Here is a 20,368-nt window from a genome sequence, read left to right on the forward strand (position 1 = left end):
ACTATTAACTTCTGTGGAGCTGATTTATAGTTAAACTGATTTTGTGAATAAACTTTGAACTAAATTGAATCAACATTGAACTAAATTGCTTAATAATGGCACTATTGCCTTTTTTAGAGCTGCTTTACACTAAAATTGTATCGATTTTGCAACATTAAAGACCAGAAATAAAAATTCTGTCTTCATTTACTCCCCCTCATGTTGTTTTAAACCTGAATGAGTTTCTTCTGTTGAACACAAAAGTGTTGGTAATCTAACAGTTGACGATAGCCATTGACTTCCATAGTATTTTTTTAGTCAGTAGCTACTGTCAACTGTCTGGTTACCAACATTCTTTAAAATATATTCTCATACAGGTTTGGAACAACTTGAGGGAGAGGAAATTATGACAGAATTTTCATTTCTGGGTGAACTATCCCTTTTATACCGAAGCTGCTTTACAGCAATCTGCTATATAATCTGATTTGACTTGACAAACACGTCTACAATGGCATCAGTAACCGAATTTGCTTTTACATAGCATGTGACTAGTACATAAAGGTGTCTATTTAATTTCAAGCGGCCTGTTTAAGAGAATGCACTCAACTTTAGATGATGCAAGTTACAATAGGATTTCTGTGTGGGCTTCTCACCTTTAAAACCACACATACGCACACACACACTCACACACTCCCATCGCGTCTGCTCTGTGGGGAAGCCACCTGCATATGTTAGATGTAGAGATACAGTTTGTGGTACTTCAAGGGTAACAGGTGTACAAAGCTGAACTTCAGTACTGCAGAAAGAGACAAACACATACAGACGCAAGACCAAGACGTCCACCACAGTATGTATTCGTCGACACACTTACACACACACACACAAATGCCTGCGCTCAGTATTAGCATGCGGTTAGAGAAGTGGGTTACCTGGAAGGTTGTGCTGTCGACATCCAGGTGTGTTGTGGGATGTCTGACCCTTTGCTGCGACCCCTCTGTGTCTGGTTTGGTTTGTATGTGATTGTGTGTCAGAGTGATAAAGGTTTCTGGCTGAGTAATGTGTGTAAGTGTGCAGAATGAGACTCTTTTTCACCATCACATGTGTATAATGCCTCTTTCACAGTCGCAGACAGTTCGGTCCGAAGGACCAGGATGAGGTGAAGATCATCGAGCACCAGACGCAGCATCTGAGACTGATGCCACACCTAGCTGCTGCCCTCGCTCTCACCTTCACCACAAGGTTAATCTACCCTCCACTGTATATGATCTTTTTTAAGTATTAATTTAGCAAATGATTTTGTTCAAAGGGAATTTACTTTAAAGAGGACCTATAATGCCCTTTTTTAAAGTCTTGATGTTGTTTTTGAGCTCTACTAGAACAGGTTTTCATGCTTAAATGTTCATTGTTTTCCTCATATTCTCCATTGTTGCACCTCCTCTCTTCCCAGTCTGTCAGTAACGCTCTGTTTAGTTCCTGTCTCTATGAAGCCCCTCCTTCTGAAAAGCACAATGTGCTCTGATTGGTCGGCTGGAGCACTGTGTTGTGATTGGTGTGTTTGGGAAATGTCCCACCCCTTACCATAACCGCCAGTTTCAACACGCTACTAACTAACTCAACCAAGCCCCGCCCCTTTATTCTGCATATTAATTATTTAAATGAGGAATATTGTGAAGAAAACTCAAGAGTACAATGGAGGCGTTTCAGGGAGTTCAGAAACACTGACACTGATATTGGAAACCTTTTTCATGCTCAAACAGCAACATTACACACTAAAGACAGATGAACATGTAAAAAAAAAAAAAAAACGTTTTAAAGAAGCTTTCCTGATGCTCAAACAGTAGAGGTCATGAGTTCAGTTCCCAGGAAAAGCAAGAACTGATAAAATGTAAATGTGTACCTTGAAATAGTGGTTCAACGGATCATAAAACTCATGGTTCGGATCATATTACGTTTTTTGAGTCACGGATCATCAGATCATTTTTCAGATCAGCAAGAAAAGTAAACTGGGAGGTAACTTTGCTTTCCATTTAAAACTCACTTTAAGTAATCTGATACCTCAGCAAAAACTACTAGCCTAACTTGTAAAGTTAAAACATTATTAAAGGCAAGTGAACATTCAATACACTAGCATAAATACAATACAACAAAGTTACAAATGAAGAAAGGTCTAACTGTAGTGTTCATTTCAGGTACAGAAATGTAATAATTATATGTAAAATAACACTATGTTCAAAATTTAATATAGATTAATCTTTGTTAATGCTGTGTTTTGTTGTTTGATTAAAGGGGACCTATAATGCCCCTTTTACAAGATGTAATATAAGATCCCCAGAATGTGTTTGTGAAGTTTCAGCTCAAAATCCCCCACAGATCATTTATTATAGCTTGTCAAATTTGCCCCTATTTGGGTGTGAGCAAAAACACACCGTTTTTGTGTGTGTCCCTTTAAATGCAAATGAGAGGAAAATGCTTTCCAGAAGAGGGCGGAGCTTTAACAGCTCAACAACAACAAAGCTGGAGAATCTCACGCAGCCAAAATGAGGATTGTCAGTAACGGTGTTCAGCCTTACATTGTTCAAACCGGAGTCGACACTGATGGAGAGACTCAGGAAGAAGTTACAACTTTTAGGACGTTTCTGAATGGTTAGTGGATAAATTTATGTAGTTGCTGTGGAGTTGATTCAACTCATCGACTAGCATGTGCCGTCATGTTAATCTTTTGTGTTGAATTGACCCTCGTTTGGCGTAAAATGACGGCATGTCAACAACACTCTACTACAACAACTCTTCCTCTTCTCTAAAGCAGCCCAACATGGCCTCACCCCCCTTTGTTGCGTGTTCTCGGGGGCGGGGTTTATTTAAATTTTGGAGTTTGTGCTGTCATCAACCCAGGAAGAAGCTTATTGTAGTCCCTACCAGCCATTTAAAGCGATTTCGGTAAAAGAAAATATCTCCCTTTGCATTGAACTTTGAGCGTTGTAACTTTGCAGATGTTGTTTATGATCTAACAGCAACATTACACACTAACTAAAGTTAAAAAAGTAAAATCATAATCGACCACCCCTTTAACATCAATAACAGATTTATAGGTTGCGGTCACTTTAAGACCCCACACGCGGATCCAAAATAATGATACACATCCGATTATTTTCTCAACTCTCCGCGTTCACTTAAGACACAACCGACTGTGTTTACGAGAATATCTTGCAGAGTTGGGATTTTAACATAATTTTGTGTGTGTGTGTGTCAAGGAAGAAGCTGAGGTGAGGATTTAAATGCAAACGGTCATTAAAGGGATAGTTCACCCAAAAATGAAAATTCTGTCATCATTTACTCAGCCTCAAGTTGTTCCAAACCTGTATGAATTTCTGTTCTGCTGAACACAAAGGACAATATTTGAAAGAATGTTTGTAACCAAGCAGATCTCGCCCCCCTTTAACTAGCATAGTAGGAATAAAAATAAATTGATAGTCAATGGGGGGTGAGATCTGCTTGGTTACAAACATTCTTCCAAATATCTTCCTTTGTGTACAGCATAACAAAGAAATGTACATTGCACTGAAGGTGCATATATTATCAGTTCATATATTCCATAAACATAAACATAAAAGTGGCAGCACAAAGAGCAGTTTTACGGGCCTCCACTGGAGGTCTCTGTCTTTGTGCAATTCAGGTCAGGGGCACATTCTGAGAAATACCACAGGAGAAGAATCAAAGGAAAAGAAGAACTCAGATGCCTCCTTCTGAGAAACCACTGCAGTTTTCATTATTATTTATCTGACGCATTTGCACTCTATTGGAAAAAAAAAGAGAACTAAATTTGATGGTCAAAAAAAATCTGTGCAGTGAAAGTCTGAGAGAGATTCTCAGGAAGAAGTAAATTACAGGAACATATATTCCCTCTTCTACAATGTTTTGATAATTATAAAATAACAAAGAAGTCCCTTATGTTCACCAAGGCTGCAATTATTTAATCAAAAGCACAGTAAAAATAACTGTTTTCTATTTTAAAACACAGAAGTTGATTCATAAAGATGGATCGATACCAACTGTTCATGATCCAATTTTCATTATTAACCTATAAAAACGCTTCCAGTCTGTATAATTCATAAACACATCTTCATTCTTGAGTCCCTCCGACAGTGTGTAGCTTTAGCCACGTTAGCCGTGCAGCACGCTATCAAACTCATTCAGAATGAAATGTTAGCAAACATCCACAAAATGCATGCCATACCTACATGATCTGATATGCTGCATCACAAACAGTTTGTAATGATCCATTTTGAGAGTTATATTTGCTGTGTGAGCTTCTCCTGTATTGTTGTTATGCCTCAGTGTGTTGGAATCGCAAGCTTGGGAGCTCATTTGCATTTAAAGGTACACACACCAAATAACCACATTTTTTTTCTCCCACCCAAAAATAGGCAGTTAAACATGGTATAATAAAAAACTCATGGGGTACTTTGAGCTGAAACTTCACAGGCACATTTTGGGGACATTTGAGACTTATATTACATCTTGTGAAAAGGCTCATAATCATAAACCTTTAATATACTGTAAACTGTAATTTATTCCTGTGATCAAAGCTGAATTTTCAGCATCATTACTCCAGTCTTCAGTGTCACATGATCCCTCAGAAATCATTCTAATATGATGATTTGCTGCTCAAGAAACATTTATGATTATTATCAGTGTTGAAAACAGTTTCATATTTTTGTGGAAACTGTGATACATTTTATTTTCAGGATTCTTTGAAGAATAGAAAAGATTTAGAACATTATAAATGTCTTTACTGTCACTTTTGATCAGTTTAATGCTTCATTGCTGAATAAAAGTACTCATTTCTTTCAAAAGTATGTCTTGTATGTGCATTGTATGTGTGTTCCTGTTTTTGGTCTCAGATATGCAGCAGGCTTGATGGATGATGCGTTGTGTCAGGGTCAGGATCTTCAGAGCAATCGCGCTCTGCAAGCCCTCGTCGCAGGACTCAAAGCCTACAGCACGTGGGAGAACCTCGTGTGTCTGCAAGACTGCCGTGAGTGTACTGGCGGCATGGTGAGTGCGTGTGTCACTTTGCACCTAAACACACGTATACACAGATGCTACTGTCCTGTGGTGTGAAATACAAACATCCTGAACGGTCAAAGAATAACTTGCATTGACGTTTTGTGGACAGCGTTAGAGCAGTAGACATTGACATGTGTCATATGCTATACTCCAAAAAAATGTTAAAATGCATTAAATTGACCTAGTAAAGACAAAAATGGTCAAAAAGTATTCTATATAAAGTATTAATTTAAATATATGAGATGTAATCAACACAGTTAGGTCTCATTGATTTAACAGCCTATGCTGTTTGTTGTGCAGGTGGCGTGAACAGCATATATTTCTTTTAAAATGTGTGAAACCACAAGGTTGATGGTGTACCATAATAAGTAAACCATAGCGTACCATAGCTGATAGCGTATCTTTTTGTTTTCACACGTCTGACATTAAATATTTGTCATCTCACGCAACACAAATCACAAGGTAAAAAAAACCTATGTTAACTATGAGATGTTTTTTGTATTGACACTATACACTGTAAATAAATGGTTGCATCCTTATTAGTTAGTGTTTACTAAGGTAAGCATCACTATTACTATAACCCTAGAGTATTTTTACCTTGCAGGGGGTTATTGACCATTTGGACTAGTTGGGGACCACTTAGAAACACTCAAGAAACTCACCAAAACACCCTAAGAACTGCATATTAAAGGATTAGTTCAATTCAGAATTAAAATGTCCTGATAATTTACTCATCCCGATGTCATCCAAGATGTTCATGTCTTTCTTTCTTCAGTCGAAAAAAAAATTAAGGTTCTTAATGCTCATCTTGCACTGCTCTGTGATGCGCTACGCATTACGTAATCATGTTGGAAAGCTCACGCGTGACGTAGGTGCAATTCTTAATAACTCGCAATTCAGACTTTATAACTCGCAATTCTGACTATAATTCGCAATTCTGACTTTATATCTCGCAATTCAGACTTTATATCACGCAATTCTGACTTTATATCACGCAATTCTGACTATAATTCGCAATTCTGACTTTATATCTCGCAATTCAGACTTTATATCACGCAATTCTGACTTTATATCACGCAATTCTGACTTTATAACACTCAATTCTGACTTTATATCACTCAATTCTGACTCATTGATTTAACAGCCTATACTATTTGTTGTGCAGGTGGCGTGAACAGCATATATTTCTTTTAAAATGTGTGAAACCACAAGGTTGATGGTGTACTATAATAAGTAAACCAAGTTGATAGCGTACCTTTTTGTTTTCACACGTCTGACATTAAATATTTGTCATCTCACGCAACACAAATCACAAGGTAAAAAAAACCTGTGTTAACTATGAGATGTTTTTTGTATTGACACTATACACTGTAAATAAATAGTTGCATCCTTATTAGTTAGTGTTTACTAAGGTAAGCATCACTATTACTATATTTTATCTAGTATTTTTACCTTGCAGGGGGTTATTGACCATTTGGACTAGTTGGGGACCACTTAGAAACACTCAAGAAACTCACCAAACACCCTAAGAACTGCATATTAAAGGATTAGTTCAATTCAGAATTAAAATGTCCTGATAATTTACTCATCCCGATGTCATCCAAGATGTTCATGTCTTTCTTTCTTCAGTCGAAAAAAAAATTAAGGTTCTTAATGCTCATCTTGCACTGCTCTGTGATGCGCTACGCATTACGTAATCATGTTGGAAAGCTCACGCGTGACGTAGGTGCAATTCTTAATAACTCGCAATTCAGACTTTATAACTCGCAATTCTGACTTTATATCTCGCAATTCTGACTTTATATCACGCAATTCTGACTTTATATCTCGCAATTCTGACTATAACTCACAATTCTGACTTTATATCTCGCAATTCTGACTTTATATCTCGCAATTCTGACTATAACTCACAATTCTGACTTTATATCTCGCAATTCTGACTTTATATCTCGCAATTCTGACTATAACTCACAATTCTGACTTTATATCTCGCAATTCTGACTTTATATCTCGCAATTCTGACTATAACTCACAATTCTGACTTTATAACTCGCAATTCTGACTTTATATCTCGCAATTCTGACTATGACTCGCAATTCTGACTTTATAGATCACAATTCTGACTTTATAACTCGCAATTCTGACTATAACTCACAATTCTGACTTTATATCTCGCAATTCTGATTATAACTTGCAATTCTGACTTTATAACTCGCAATTATGACTTTATATCACGCAATTATGACTTTATAACTCGCAATTCGGACTTTATATCTCGCAATTCGGACTTTATAACTCACAATTCGGACTTTATATCTCGCAATTCGGACTTTATAACTCACAATTCGGACTTTATATCTCGCAATTCTGACTATAACTCGCAATTCGGACTTTATATCTCGCAATTCTGACTATAACTCGCAATTCGGACTATAACTCGCAATTCGGACTTTATAACTCGCAATTCAGACTTTATAACTCGCAATTATGACTTTATATCTCGCAATTATGACTTTATAACTCGCAACTCTGACTTTATATCTCACAATTCTGACTTTATATCTCGCAATTCTGACTTTATAACTCGCAATTCTGACTTTATATCTCGCAATTCTGACTTTATATCTCGCAATTCTGACTATAACTCACAATTCTGACTTTATATCTCGCAATTCTGACTTTATATCTCGCAATTCTGACTATAACTCACAATTCTGACTTTATATCTCGCAATTCTGACTTTATAACTCGCAATTCTGACTTTATATCTCGCAATTCTGACTATAACTCACAATTCTGACTTTATATCTCGCAATTCTGACTTTATATCTCGCAATTCTGACTATAACTCACAATTCTGACTTTATATCTCGCAATTCTGACTATAATTCGCAATTCTGACTTTATATCTCGCAATTCAGACTTTATATCACGCAATTCTGACTATAATTCGCAATTCTGACTTTATATCTCGCAATTCAGACTTTATATCACGCAATTCTGACTTTATAACTTGCAATTCGGACTTTATAACTCGTAATTATGACTTTATAACTCGCAATTCTGACTATAATTCGCAATTCTGACTTTATATCACGCAATTCAGACTTTATATCACGCAATTCAGACTTTATATCACTCAATTCTGACTTTATATCACTCAATTCTGACTCATTGATTTAACAGCCTATACTATTTGTTGTGCAGGTGGCGTGAACAGCATATATTTCTTTTAAAATGTGTGAAACCACAAGGTTGATGGTGTACTATAATAAGTAAACCAAGCTGATAGCGTACCTTTTTGTTTTCACACGTCTGACATTAAATATTTGTCATCTCACGCAACACAAATCACAAGGTAAAAAAAACCTGTGTTAACTATGAGATGTTTTTTGTATTGACACTATACACTGTAAATAAATAGTTGCATCCTTATTAGTTAGTGTTTACTAAGGTAAGCATCACTATTACTATAACCCTAGAGTATTTTTACCTTGCAGGGGGTTATTGACCATTTGGACTAGTTGGGGACCACTTAGAAACACTCAAGAAACTCACCAAAACACCCTAAGAACTGCATATTAAAGGATTAGTTCAATTCAGAATTAAAATGTCCTGATAATTTACTCATCCCGATGTCATCCAAGATGTTCATGTCTTTCTTTCTTCAGTCGAAAAAAAAATTAAGGTTCTTAATGCTCATCTTGCACTGCTCTGTGATGCGCTACGTATTACGTAATCATGTTGGAAAGCTCACGCGTGACGTAGGTGCAATTCTTAATAACTCGCAATTCAGACTTTATAACTCGCAATTCTGACTTTATAACTCGCAATTCTGACTTTATATCACGCAATTCTGACTTTATAACTCGCAATTCTGACTTTATATCTCGCAATTCTGACTTTATAACTCGCAATTCTGACTTTATAACTCGCAATTCTGACTTTATATCTCGCAATTCTGACTTTATAACTCGCAATTCTGACTTTATATCTCGCAATTCTGACTTTATATCTCGCAATTCTGACTATAACTCACAATTCTGACTTTATATCTCGCAATTCTGACTTTATATCTCGCAATTCTGACTATAACTCACAATTCTGACTTTATATCTCGCAATTCTGACTTTATAACTCGCAATTCTGACTTTATATCTCGCAATTCTGACTATAACTCACAATTCTGACTTTATATCTCGCAATTCTGACTTTATATCTCGCAATTCTGACTATAACTCACAATTCTGACTTTATATCTCGCAATTCTGACTTTATATCTCGCAATTCTGACTTTATAACTCGCAATTCTGACTTTATATCTCGCAATTCTGACTATAACTCACAATTCTGACTTTATATCTCGCAATTCTGACTTTATATCTCGCAATTCTGACTTTATATCTCGCAATTCTGACTATAACTCACAATTCTGACTTTATATCTCGCAATTCTGACTTTATATCTCGCAATTCTGACTATAACTCACAATTCTGACTTTATAACTCGCAATTCTGACTATGACTCGCAATTCTGACTTTATAACTCGCAATTATGACTTTATATCACGCAATTATGACTTTATAACTCGCAATTCGGACTTTATATCTCGCAATTCGGACTTTATAACTCACAATTCGGACTTTATATCTCGCAATTCGGACTTTATAACTCACAATTCGGACTTTATATCTCGCAATTCTGACTATAACTCGCAATTCGGACTTTATATCTCGCAATTCTGACTATAACTCGCAATTCGGACTATAACTCGCAATTCGGACTTTATAACTCGCAATTATGACTTTATATCTCGCAATTATGACTTTATATCACGCAATTATGACTTTATAACTCGCAACTCTGACTTTATATCTCACAATTCTGACTTTATTACTCGCAATTCTGACTATAACTCGCAATTCTGACTTTATATCTCGCAATTCTGACTTTATAACTCGCAATTCTGACTTTATATCTCGCAATTCTGACTTTATATCACGCAATTCTGACTTTATAACTCGCAATTCTGACTTTATATCTCACAATTCTGACTTTATATCACGCAATTCGGACTTTATATCACGCAATTCTGACTTTATAACTCGCAATTCTAACTTTATATCTCGCAATTCTGACTATAACTCGCAATTCTGACTTTATATCTCGCAATTCTGACTATAACTCGCAACACTGACTTTATAACTTGCAATTCTGACTTCATATCTCGCAATTCTGACTTTATAACTCGCAATTCGGACTTTATATCTCGCAATTCGGACTTTATAACTCACAATTCTGACTTTATAACTCACAATTCTGACTTCATATCTCGCAATTCTGACTTTATATCTCGCAATTCGGACTTTATAACTCACAATTCGGACTTTATAACTCTCAATTCTGATTATAACTCGCAATTCTGACTTTATAACTCGCAATTCTGACTTTATATCTCGCAATTCTGACTTTATATCTCGCAATTCGGACTTTATAACTCACAATTCGGACTTTATAACTCTCAATTCTGATTATAACTCGCAATTCTGACTTTATAACTCGCAATTCTGACTTTATATCTCGCAATTCTGACTTTATAACTCACAATTCTGACTTTATATCTCGCAATTCTGACTATAACTCGCAACTCTGACTTTATATCTTACAATTCGGACTTTATAACTCGCAATTCTGACTATATCTCGCAATTCTGACTTTATATCTCGCAATTCGGACTTTATAACTCTCAATTCTGATTATAACTCGCAATTCTGACTTTATAACTCGCAATTCTAACTTTATATCTCGCAATTCTGACTATAACTTGCAATTCCGACTTTATAACTCGCAATTCTTACTATAACTCGCAATTCGGACTTTATATCTCGCAATTCTGACTATAACTCGCAATTCGGACTTTATAACTCTCAATTCTGACTTTATATTTCGCAATTCGGACTTTATAACTCGCAATTATGACTTTTTATCTCACAATTCTGACTATAACTCGCAATTCTGACTTTATATCTCACAATTCTGACTTTATAACTCGCAATTCTGACTTTTTATCTCACAATTCTGACTATAACTCGCAATTCTGACTTTATATCTCACAATTCTGACTTTATAACTCGCAATTCTGACTATATCTCGCAATTCTGACTATAACTCGCAATTCTGACTTTATAACTCGCAATTCTGACTTTATATCTTGCAATTCTGACTTTATATCTCGCAATTCTGACTATAACTCGCAACTCTGACTTTATATCTTACAATTCTGACTTTATAACTCGCAATTCTGACTATATCTCGCAATTCTGACTATAACTCGCAACTCTGACTTTATAACTCGCAACTCTGACTTTATAACTCGCAATTCTGACTTTATATCTCACAATTCTGACTATAACTCGCAATTCTGACTTTATATCTCACAATTCTGACTTTATAACTCGCAATTCTGACTATAACTCGCAATTCTGACTTTATAACTCACAATTCTGACTTTATAACTCGCAATTCTGACTTTATATCTTGCAATTCCGACTATAACTTGCAATTCCGACTTTATATCTCGCAATTCTGACTATAACTCGCAATTCGAACTTTATAACTCGCAATTCGGACTTTATATCTCGCAATTCTGACTATATCTCGCAATTCTGACTTTATATCTCGCAATTCGGACTTTATATCACGCAATTATGACTTTATATCACGCAATTATGACTTTATATCTCGCAATTATGACTTTATATCATGCAATTATGACTTTATATCACACAATTCGGACTTTATAACTCGCAATTCGGACTTTATGTCATGCAATTCTGACTTTATAACTCGCAATTCTGACTTAATAACTTGCAATTGTGAGTTTATATCTCGCAATTCTGAGAAAAAAAGTCAGAATTGTGAGATAAAAAGTCACCAATTACCTTTTTTTATTTTTTATTCCATGGCAGAAACAAGCTTCCATAGTTTTTGGTCTGTTTCACCAACAAAAACGGAAAAACGAATAGTTGACCCAAAACTGAAAATTCTGTCATTAATTACTTGCCCTCATGTCGTTCCAAAGCTGTAAGACTTTCGTTCATCTTCCGAACAAAAATAAAAGTGGTAGTTGCGTAGACTGTCAGTGGAGGGACACAAAGCTCTCAGATTTCATTAAAAAGGTCTTCAGTTGTGTTCAGAAGATGAACGAAAGTCTTACAGATTTGAAACGACATGAGGGCGAGTAATTAATGAAAAAAAAATCATTTTTGGGTGAACTAACCCTTTAATTAGTCTCAGGTCTCAGTCATTAAAAAAAAATACGTTGAAAGTTGTTGGATAAAGTCCTGCGTTTAACACTCTAAACTTTGTTCCAATGATTATATAAAACTTTAAGTGGTATGTTAAGTGTATGTCATAACATCTATGTATATTTTGATTTGCTTTATTTCCTGTAGCCACATTTAAACATAAACTGTGGTTGATTTTCCCCCAGGGCTTTATGATGGAAAACCGTATTCCGTCTTTGAAGTGTGATTCAGACGTCTTTGTCACATTTGAGGGCGACAACATGGTCATGCTTCAGGTATTCATAAACACTACGCAACTAGATGACACCACACAACAAATGCACTCATAAAACTGGCCAGCAAGTATTGAGGGGACAAAACACTTGGTCACAAGGGTCATGTTTATTACCGCCTTTTTCCTTAAGGTTGTTATTTGTTTTCCTACTTATTTTGAAGATATTCCCTTAATATAGTGCAATATCACATTTAAATACCCATGTTCAGACAAACAAGACAGTGTAAACAGAAAACACAGAGATATCTACACGATGACTGCTTGGAGGGGAAACTAGACAAGCGGCAATTCTTTTAAAAATATAAACTGTGTCTCACAAACTAAATTGAATTAAGTGGATTATGAAGGCATTAGAATAAAGGGGGTCATTTTGATGCGTATCTGCAATAATGTGTCTGTAGTGTGGGGGCTGGTTATTAGATAACTGCTGGGGTAATTAAGTCAGCTTTGTGATTCATTTTATGCTGGTTCTGATTAGCACCACATCGATTATAGACACATAAAATGACACACATGCACGTATAACATGCATAGAGACTCACTCACAACGTCTGCATTCACAGCTTGCCGAGGCCTAAAGACATGTATTTTCTGCTGAAATTAGATTATCCCCTTCAGTACCAAAATAAAGTCATGCAAGTGAAACCTTGGAAACAGGCTGATGGTGTTGTCATTTCAACACTAGAGAGTCAAAACCAGGGATAATATTCACAATAGTGGTTGAGAATTACCATTTCGTAGACGTATATTTGTCCCCCTAGTTTGTAATGTTTGATAACATCCTTGGTATTTTGAATATTATAAAATATTACGGTTAAAAAATATTGGCTTTTCTGTCTAAATGCTCTATTTTTACATTTAATAGCAGGATCAGAATCGAAACTTTTCAAAAAATGCTGTCTGTGCAGATTGATATTTTTAGCTTAAGCATTTTTTTTCTAAAACTTGAGCTTAGTATTTGAGTTTTTGTATTATGTTAGTTTATGTATGTGTGTATATATGGAAGCTTGTTTCCACCACTGAATAAAAAAATAAAAAAGGTAATTGCGACTTTTTATCTCTCAATTCTGACTTTTTTTTCTCAGAATTGCGAGATATAAAGTCAGAATTGCGAGTTATAAAGTCAGAATTGTGTGATATAAAGTCAGAATTGCGAGTTAGAAAGTCAGAATTGCGAGTTAGAAAGTCAGAATTGCAAGTTAGAAAGTCAGAATTGCGAGATATAAAGTCAGAATTGTGTGATATAAAGTCAGAATTGCGAGTTAGAAAGTCAGAATTGCGAGTTATAAAGTCAGAATTGTGTGATATAAAGTCAGAATTGCGAGTTAGAAAGTCAGAATTGTGAGTTATAAAGTCAGAATTGCGAGATATAAAGTCAGAATTGTGTGATATAAAGTCAGAATTGCGAGTTAGAAAGTCAGAATTGCGAGTTATAAAGTCAGAATTGTGTGATATAAAGTCAGAATTGCGAGTTAGAAAGTCAGAATTGCGAGTTATAAAGTCAGAATTGTGAGTTATAAAGTCAGAATTGCGAGTTATAAAGTCAGAATTGCGAGATATAAAGTCAGAATTGTGTGATATAAAGTCAGAATTGCGAGTTAGAAAGTCAGAATTGCGAGTTATAAAGTCAGAATTGTGTGATATAAAGTCAGAATTGCGAGTTAGAAAGTCAGAATTGCGAGTTATAAAGTCAGAATTGTGTGATATAAAGTCAGAATTGTGAGTTATAAAGTCAGAATTGCGAGTTATAAAGTCAGAATTGCGAGTTATAAAGTCAGAATTGCGAGATATAAAGTCAGAATTGTGTGATATAAAGTCAGAATTGCGAGTTATAAAGTCAGAATTGCGAGATATAAAGTCAGAATTGCGAGTTATAAAGTCAGAATTGCGAGTTATAAAGTCAGAATTGCGAGATATAAAGTCAGAATTGTGTGATATAAAGTCAGAATTGCGAGTTAGAAAGTCAGAATTGCGAGTTAGAAAGTCAGAATTGCGAGATATAAAGTCAGAATTGCGAGATATAAAGTCAGAATTGTGAGTTATAAAGTCAGAATTGCGAGTTATAAAGTCAGAATTGCGAGATATAAAGTCAGAATTGCGAGTTATAAAGTCAGAATTGCGAGATATAAAGTCAGAATTGCGAGATATAAAGTCAGAATTGCGAGTTATAAAGTCAGAATTGCGAGTTATAAAGTCAGAATTGTGTGATATAAAGTCAGAATTGCGAGTTAGAAAGTCAGAATTGCGAGTTATAAAGTCAGAATTGCGAGATATAAAGTCAGAATTGCGAGTTATAAAGTCAGAATTGCGAGTTATAAAGTCAGAATTGCGAGATATAAAGTCAGAATTGCGAGATATAAAGTCAGAATTGCGAGTTATAAAGTCAGAATTGCGAGTTATAAAGTCAGAATTGTGTGATATAAAGTCAGAATTGCGAGTTAGAAAGTCAGAATTGCGAGTTATAAAGTCAGAATTGTGAGATATAAAGTCAGAATTGCGAGATATAAAGTCAGAATTGCGAGTTATAAAGTCAGAATTGCGAGTTATAAAGTCAGAATTGCGAGATATAAAGTCAGAATTGTGTGATATAAAGTCAGAATTGCGAGTTAGAAAGTCAGAATTGCGAGTTAGAAAGTCAGAATTGCGAGTTAGAAAGTCAGAATTGCGAGTTAGAAAGTCAGAATTGTGAGATATAAAGTCAGAATTGCGAGTTAGAAAGTCAGAATTGTGAGATATAAAGTCAGAACTGCGAGTTATAAAGTCAGAATTGTGTGATATAAAGTCAGAATTGCGAGTTAGAAAGTCAGAATTGTGAGATATAAAGTCAGAATTGCGAGTTAGAAAGTCAGAATTGCGAGTTATAAAGTCAGAATTGCGTGATATAAAGTCAGAATTGTGAGATATAAAGTCAGAATTGCGAGATATAAAGTCAGAATTGTGAGTTAGAAAGTCATAATTGCGAGTTATAAAGTCGGAATTGCGAGTTATAATGTCGGAATTGCGAGTTATAAAGTCGGAATTGCGAGTTATAAAGTCGGAATTGCGAGTTATAAAGTCGGAACTGCAAGATATAAATTCAGAATTGCGAGATAAAGTCAGAATTGGGAATATTTTATGATCTGAGAACAAATCATAGGTATGGAATGACACGACTGTTGTTGTTTTTTATTTGAGCCACTCTTTTCTAAAGTTGTAATCATTTAAAAAAAAAAAAAAAGCATATAAGTGTGATGCACAGCCACGAACAGAATAGTCGTTGTAAATGTGGGCAGTTATTTGTTAATGCATCTGAATCAATAAGCTGCAGTTGATGACACATTTACACAGCTTAGTTTCACTAGATGCTCTTTTTGGACTGCATGTTTTGAGCTCTGAAAGTCACAGCATATTATTCAAAGTACATCAAACTCTTTTTATGTCATAAATCAAATAAATGCCTCATGATATGACCACTTTGAATCATAGAAAGCATGGATGTATAACTAAATTCTGTTTTTAAGATGTAGCCTGCTGCCTTTGACTATTACTTTAATATCGTAATGCTGCAGTTTTACTGTTTCAAAGAATAATTCAAAAGGTTTTTGACTAAATTTGTAAGGACTCTGATTTGATTAAGTGCTTTAGGCTAACAACAAATGATTAACCAATGCTGAAGGTCATATTGGGGCATGTGAAAATAGAGGGTGCTGGGATTGATTAAACTAAAGTCACAAGAACCGTGAGAGGCTCTGCCAGCCACTTAAACCAAGACCCTCTCTTTATTTCTCATTCCCGCTTTCAGATTGGTTGTGGGGATTTTTCCGTAGGACTTCAGTCTAATGAAGTTATTAAGAGATTTTAGTGTCACCTGTCATGAGGGAAATTAGCATTTAGCTCCAAATTTCATACACATGACCGGCACACTGTTACGTTTTGGCTGCGCCCTGAAAGAGTGTGTCCAATTCGGTTACTTTGAGAAGATTGTTTTACAGTATGCTGTAGGAGTAGATGAGGTTATTTTAGGTTTTGGCATATGTAGGGCAGAAACATACACAATGATTATGACGCAATGAGTCATTTACTCTCTGGAGTCGTACGTTTAGTTTGCGCTGTTTAGAGAGCGATGTTGTGTTGATTGTGGGATCCCTCGAGGAACGCTAATGACTGAAGGGAAGTTCTGACCTTTAGGAGACTCCTTTATGCTAAAGACAGGGTGGAATGATGTAACGGAGGCCAGCTTGTAAGAGGTGTGCAAGTAAACCTCTCTCCCCTGATCTCAAGAGGTGCTCTAGCGACTAACGCTAGAGGCTGCGGTCGTTAGCCTTCTTGTTAGAGTGGCCGCCTCCCATGCCAGCAGACCCGGGTTCGAGTCCCACTTAGAGCGGGTGGTTCGAACAGGACGGGTTACAATAACGTAGTGTATGTTAGATACAGACTGGAGAGTTACTGTGAATAGGATTCAAAGTAGAAAGACTTCTACAGTCAAGAGTCTCTACTGTAAACCACTTCTCTAAATGGTGTGAAAGTGTGGAAAATAGTCATTTACATGGGTCTTTATTATTTTATAAATTACTTATGAGTTAGTTCCCTTAGAAAGAAGTGTTTCTCTGAGAAGAAGAGGTTCTATATGGAACATGACGGCACATGCTAGTCGACGAGTTGAATCAACTCTACAGCAACTACATAAATTTATCCACTAACCATTCAGAAACGTCTAAAAGTTGTAACTTCTTCCTGAGTCTCTCCATCAGTGTCGACTCCGGTTTGAACAATGTAAGGCTGAACACCGTTACTGACAATCCTCATTTTGGCTGCGTGAGATTCTCCAGCTTTGTTGTTGTTGAGCTGTTAAAGCTCCACCCTCTTCTGGAAAGGGGGCGGGGAGCAGCAGCTCATTTGCATTTAAAGGGACACACACAAAAACGGCGTGTCTTTGCTCACACCCAAATAGGGGCAAATTTGACAAGCTATAATAAATGATCTGTGGGGGATTTTGAGCTGAAACTTCACAGACACATTCTGGGGACTTACATCTTGTAAAAGGGGAATAATAGTTCCCCTTTAAAAGAATATACTTAACTGCGAAAACAAATTACATTAATGCATCTGTTAAAAGCCCAATTAAATGCACTTCGCAAGGACACATGGGTGATATTTTTTACTTTACAGTAATATGTACCTAAGCAGATTTTTTACCCTTCAGCTTGTCTTTAATTCAGTCTTATGTTGTTGTGTGTTTGCAGGTGGTGGTACGAGAGCTGCTAACCCAGTACACCAAACAGATGGGGAACAACTTGGTGATTGGACTGATTAGAAACTGGACCAGCTCAGTGTCAGACAGCCTTAGAACCAGGTAAGAGGTGCGATGGATGGATGGATGGATAGATAGATAGATAGATAGACGGACATCAAGATTCTGTGCATGCAGTCACACGACAAATACAGTCGGTCACAGGCGATTCACACTCCAATCCAGAAGGGGGCGTGCAGTAATGCAATGCTGTTTGCTACCAGGAAAAAGCGTAGAAGAAGAAGAGACGATCGATTGGTATGTTTACATGTAATCTCTCAACCAGTGTTTCAACGGTGGAAAGATATCAATAAAACAGATTGAGAATAATATCTCACATAGCATTACATTTACCTCAGGCAAGTCATTTAGTGTCCACAGCATGTTAGTTCACTGGAGAAATGAAGCATTTCACTAAATATATGCACTATATCAGCTTATATATTCACTTTACTTGTTAGTGATGTCTTGATTATTTAATATATGTTTAATTAAATTTGTCATGAAAACAAGTTATGACAGCCGCTGTGTAAATTATTATATTTCATAAGTACATACTCAAATTCATGAATATTACACCATTTTAACATTATTAAATACATACTGAGTTACTGAAACAATCTTTGTCACTTGTCTGTTCACAATGAGTTGACAGTTTGAACGTACTTGTTTCCTCTTATTTATTTTGAAGATCTGAGGTGAATTGTCCATTGATGCTTTCAGTACGGCTATAAAAGACACACAAAATGATATTCAAACTCACATAGAAACTGTTTCTAAAATATAATCGCATGTCACCGTCGCAGCTAGTTAGGACAAAGACTCAGATTAACATGGAAAAGATACCTTTTATCTTATGTCGCGGCATCGCGTCTGGTTAGGACACGATGAGAGACACATTTGTTAAAAAAAACAAACTGTTTAATAATAATAATAAAAAAAAAAAACTGGAAAAAAGCTATTTTATGTTTAGTTTTCTCCCCCTTGCTGTAGTGAACCATGACTTCAATATTGAGCTACGTACCGAACCGTCATGTTTGTGTACCGTTACACCCCTAATACATAGATAGATTGATTGATTTGTCTGTTGGCCTCACTGTGTAAAATCAGCTTCAGTTATCAAAAGCCACACACAGATGGTTAACCCCTAAGGAACCGTCTACCCTCGGTTGTGTTTACACTCACAATTAGGTCACCAATTTAGCAATTTTACCTAAGAGGAAAATTTGATAGTTGTAAAATGGTTTTCAGGCCCGCTATTCATAACATATTAACCAAAGCCGAGATTTTCAGTCGGCCGTCAAAGGCTGAATAAAATCAGCTTAAATTTGTCTAGAGTTGATTCTGATAGTGGTTCGGTGATTTTGTACAGTATCTCTTTGTTTGACTGAGTTAATCTGTATTTCTTTTGGCTATTTCCTTGTTTATCTAGTGTTCTTGGCTTCAGCGTGGACAAAGTAGGAGACCTAATGTTCCTGCTGAAAGCGGTGAGCTACAGGGAAAGGGTGTTACAGCGCAGTCTAGCAAGTCGACTTTACACAAAGGTCAGTCGCTCTGTTTCCTCTGTGTTTAACCGCTGCTTATTTAAAGGCAGTGCAGGTGACAAGAGATCTATAGCAGTTGTGAGTAGCTGTGAAATGCTTTGTTTGAACATTTATTGGCTATGAAGTACAGATATTTTAAGTGCCAATAGAAAGATAAATATTATAAATTTCATAAAAATATTCAATTAATCAATATTTGTTTATTTTGTTGTTGATGTTTTTATAAAACCGATTGTTCCAAATGCGATTTTTACTGGGGGACCCCCCCGAAACGTGATTGGGCAAGTTTTGAGTAGCAATTGGGAGGGTTTTGTTGTAAAAACCTGGCAACCCTGGTGTCGTTATCTATGCGTGTCACGTGACATAATATTCCTTTCAAGCGGACGAGAGAAAGCTATGTGAGACTACCCAACGCTTCAAAGAAAGCAAAACGCATCGCAAAGTCAATTGCAGTGTTTCCCATACATTGCTATTTATTTGTGGTGGTCTGTGATACAATAATTCAAATTATCATAGAAGTACTGGGATAAATGTTTATAATTCAAATATAAACACTGATGTCTACGGTAGCAGTAAAAATAGTTATCACCTTTTGAAAACGGCGCTTCAAATAATGACTGTATCGTTTACATTGTTTCGCCACTAGGTGGCGACAAATGATGCGTTTGTCCTTGAATCATTTATTCAAGAGAATGTAGTACTGCTTTTGAAATAAAACTCAGAAAGACACAAAAAAATCATAATACATATGGTATCGGCACCCAAGTTTCATGATAGTATCGAATCGGGAGATCGGGTGAATCATCCCAGCCCTACAAAGAAGTCGTTAAAAATGTGTTTGTGCTAATGTTTTGAGAACATTATTAAAGGATTAGTTCACTTCTGAATGGAAATTTCCTGATAATTTACTCACCCCCCATGTCATCCA

General features: G+C 36.0%; 1 protein-coding gene across 4 annotated transcripts in view; it reads left to right on the plus strand.

Moving 5' to 3' along the window:
• Positions 1–20,368, plus strand: part of acoxl (acyl-CoA oxidase-like) — a 65,833-nt gene that overhangs the window by 15,695 nt on the left and 29,770 nt on the right. For all 4 annotated transcript variants that reach the window (XM_051916721.1, XM_051916718.1, XM_051916720.1 and 1 more), the window contains 5 exons: positions 1,102–1,218; positions 4,881–5,034; positions 12,539–12,628; positions 17,850–17,959; positions 19,329–19,440. In XM_051916721.1, the coding sequence (XP_051772681.1) occupies positions 1,102–1,218; positions 4,881–5,034; positions 12,539–12,628; positions 17,850–17,959; positions 19,329–19,440 (583 nt within the window). The remainder of the gene's footprint in view (positions 1–1,101; positions 1,219–4,880; positions 5,035–12,538; positions 12,629–17,849; positions 17,960–19,328; positions 19,441–20,368) is intronic.

Source organism: Ctenopharyngodon idella, chromosome 13 (genome assembly GCF_019924925.1).
Source record: "Ctenopharyngodon idella isolate HZGC_01 chromosome 13, HZGC01, whole genome shotgun sequence".
Classification (NCBI taxonomy): Eukaryota; Metazoa; Chordata; class Actinopteri; order Cypriniformes; family Xenocyprididae; genus Ctenopharyngodon; species Ctenopharyngodon idella.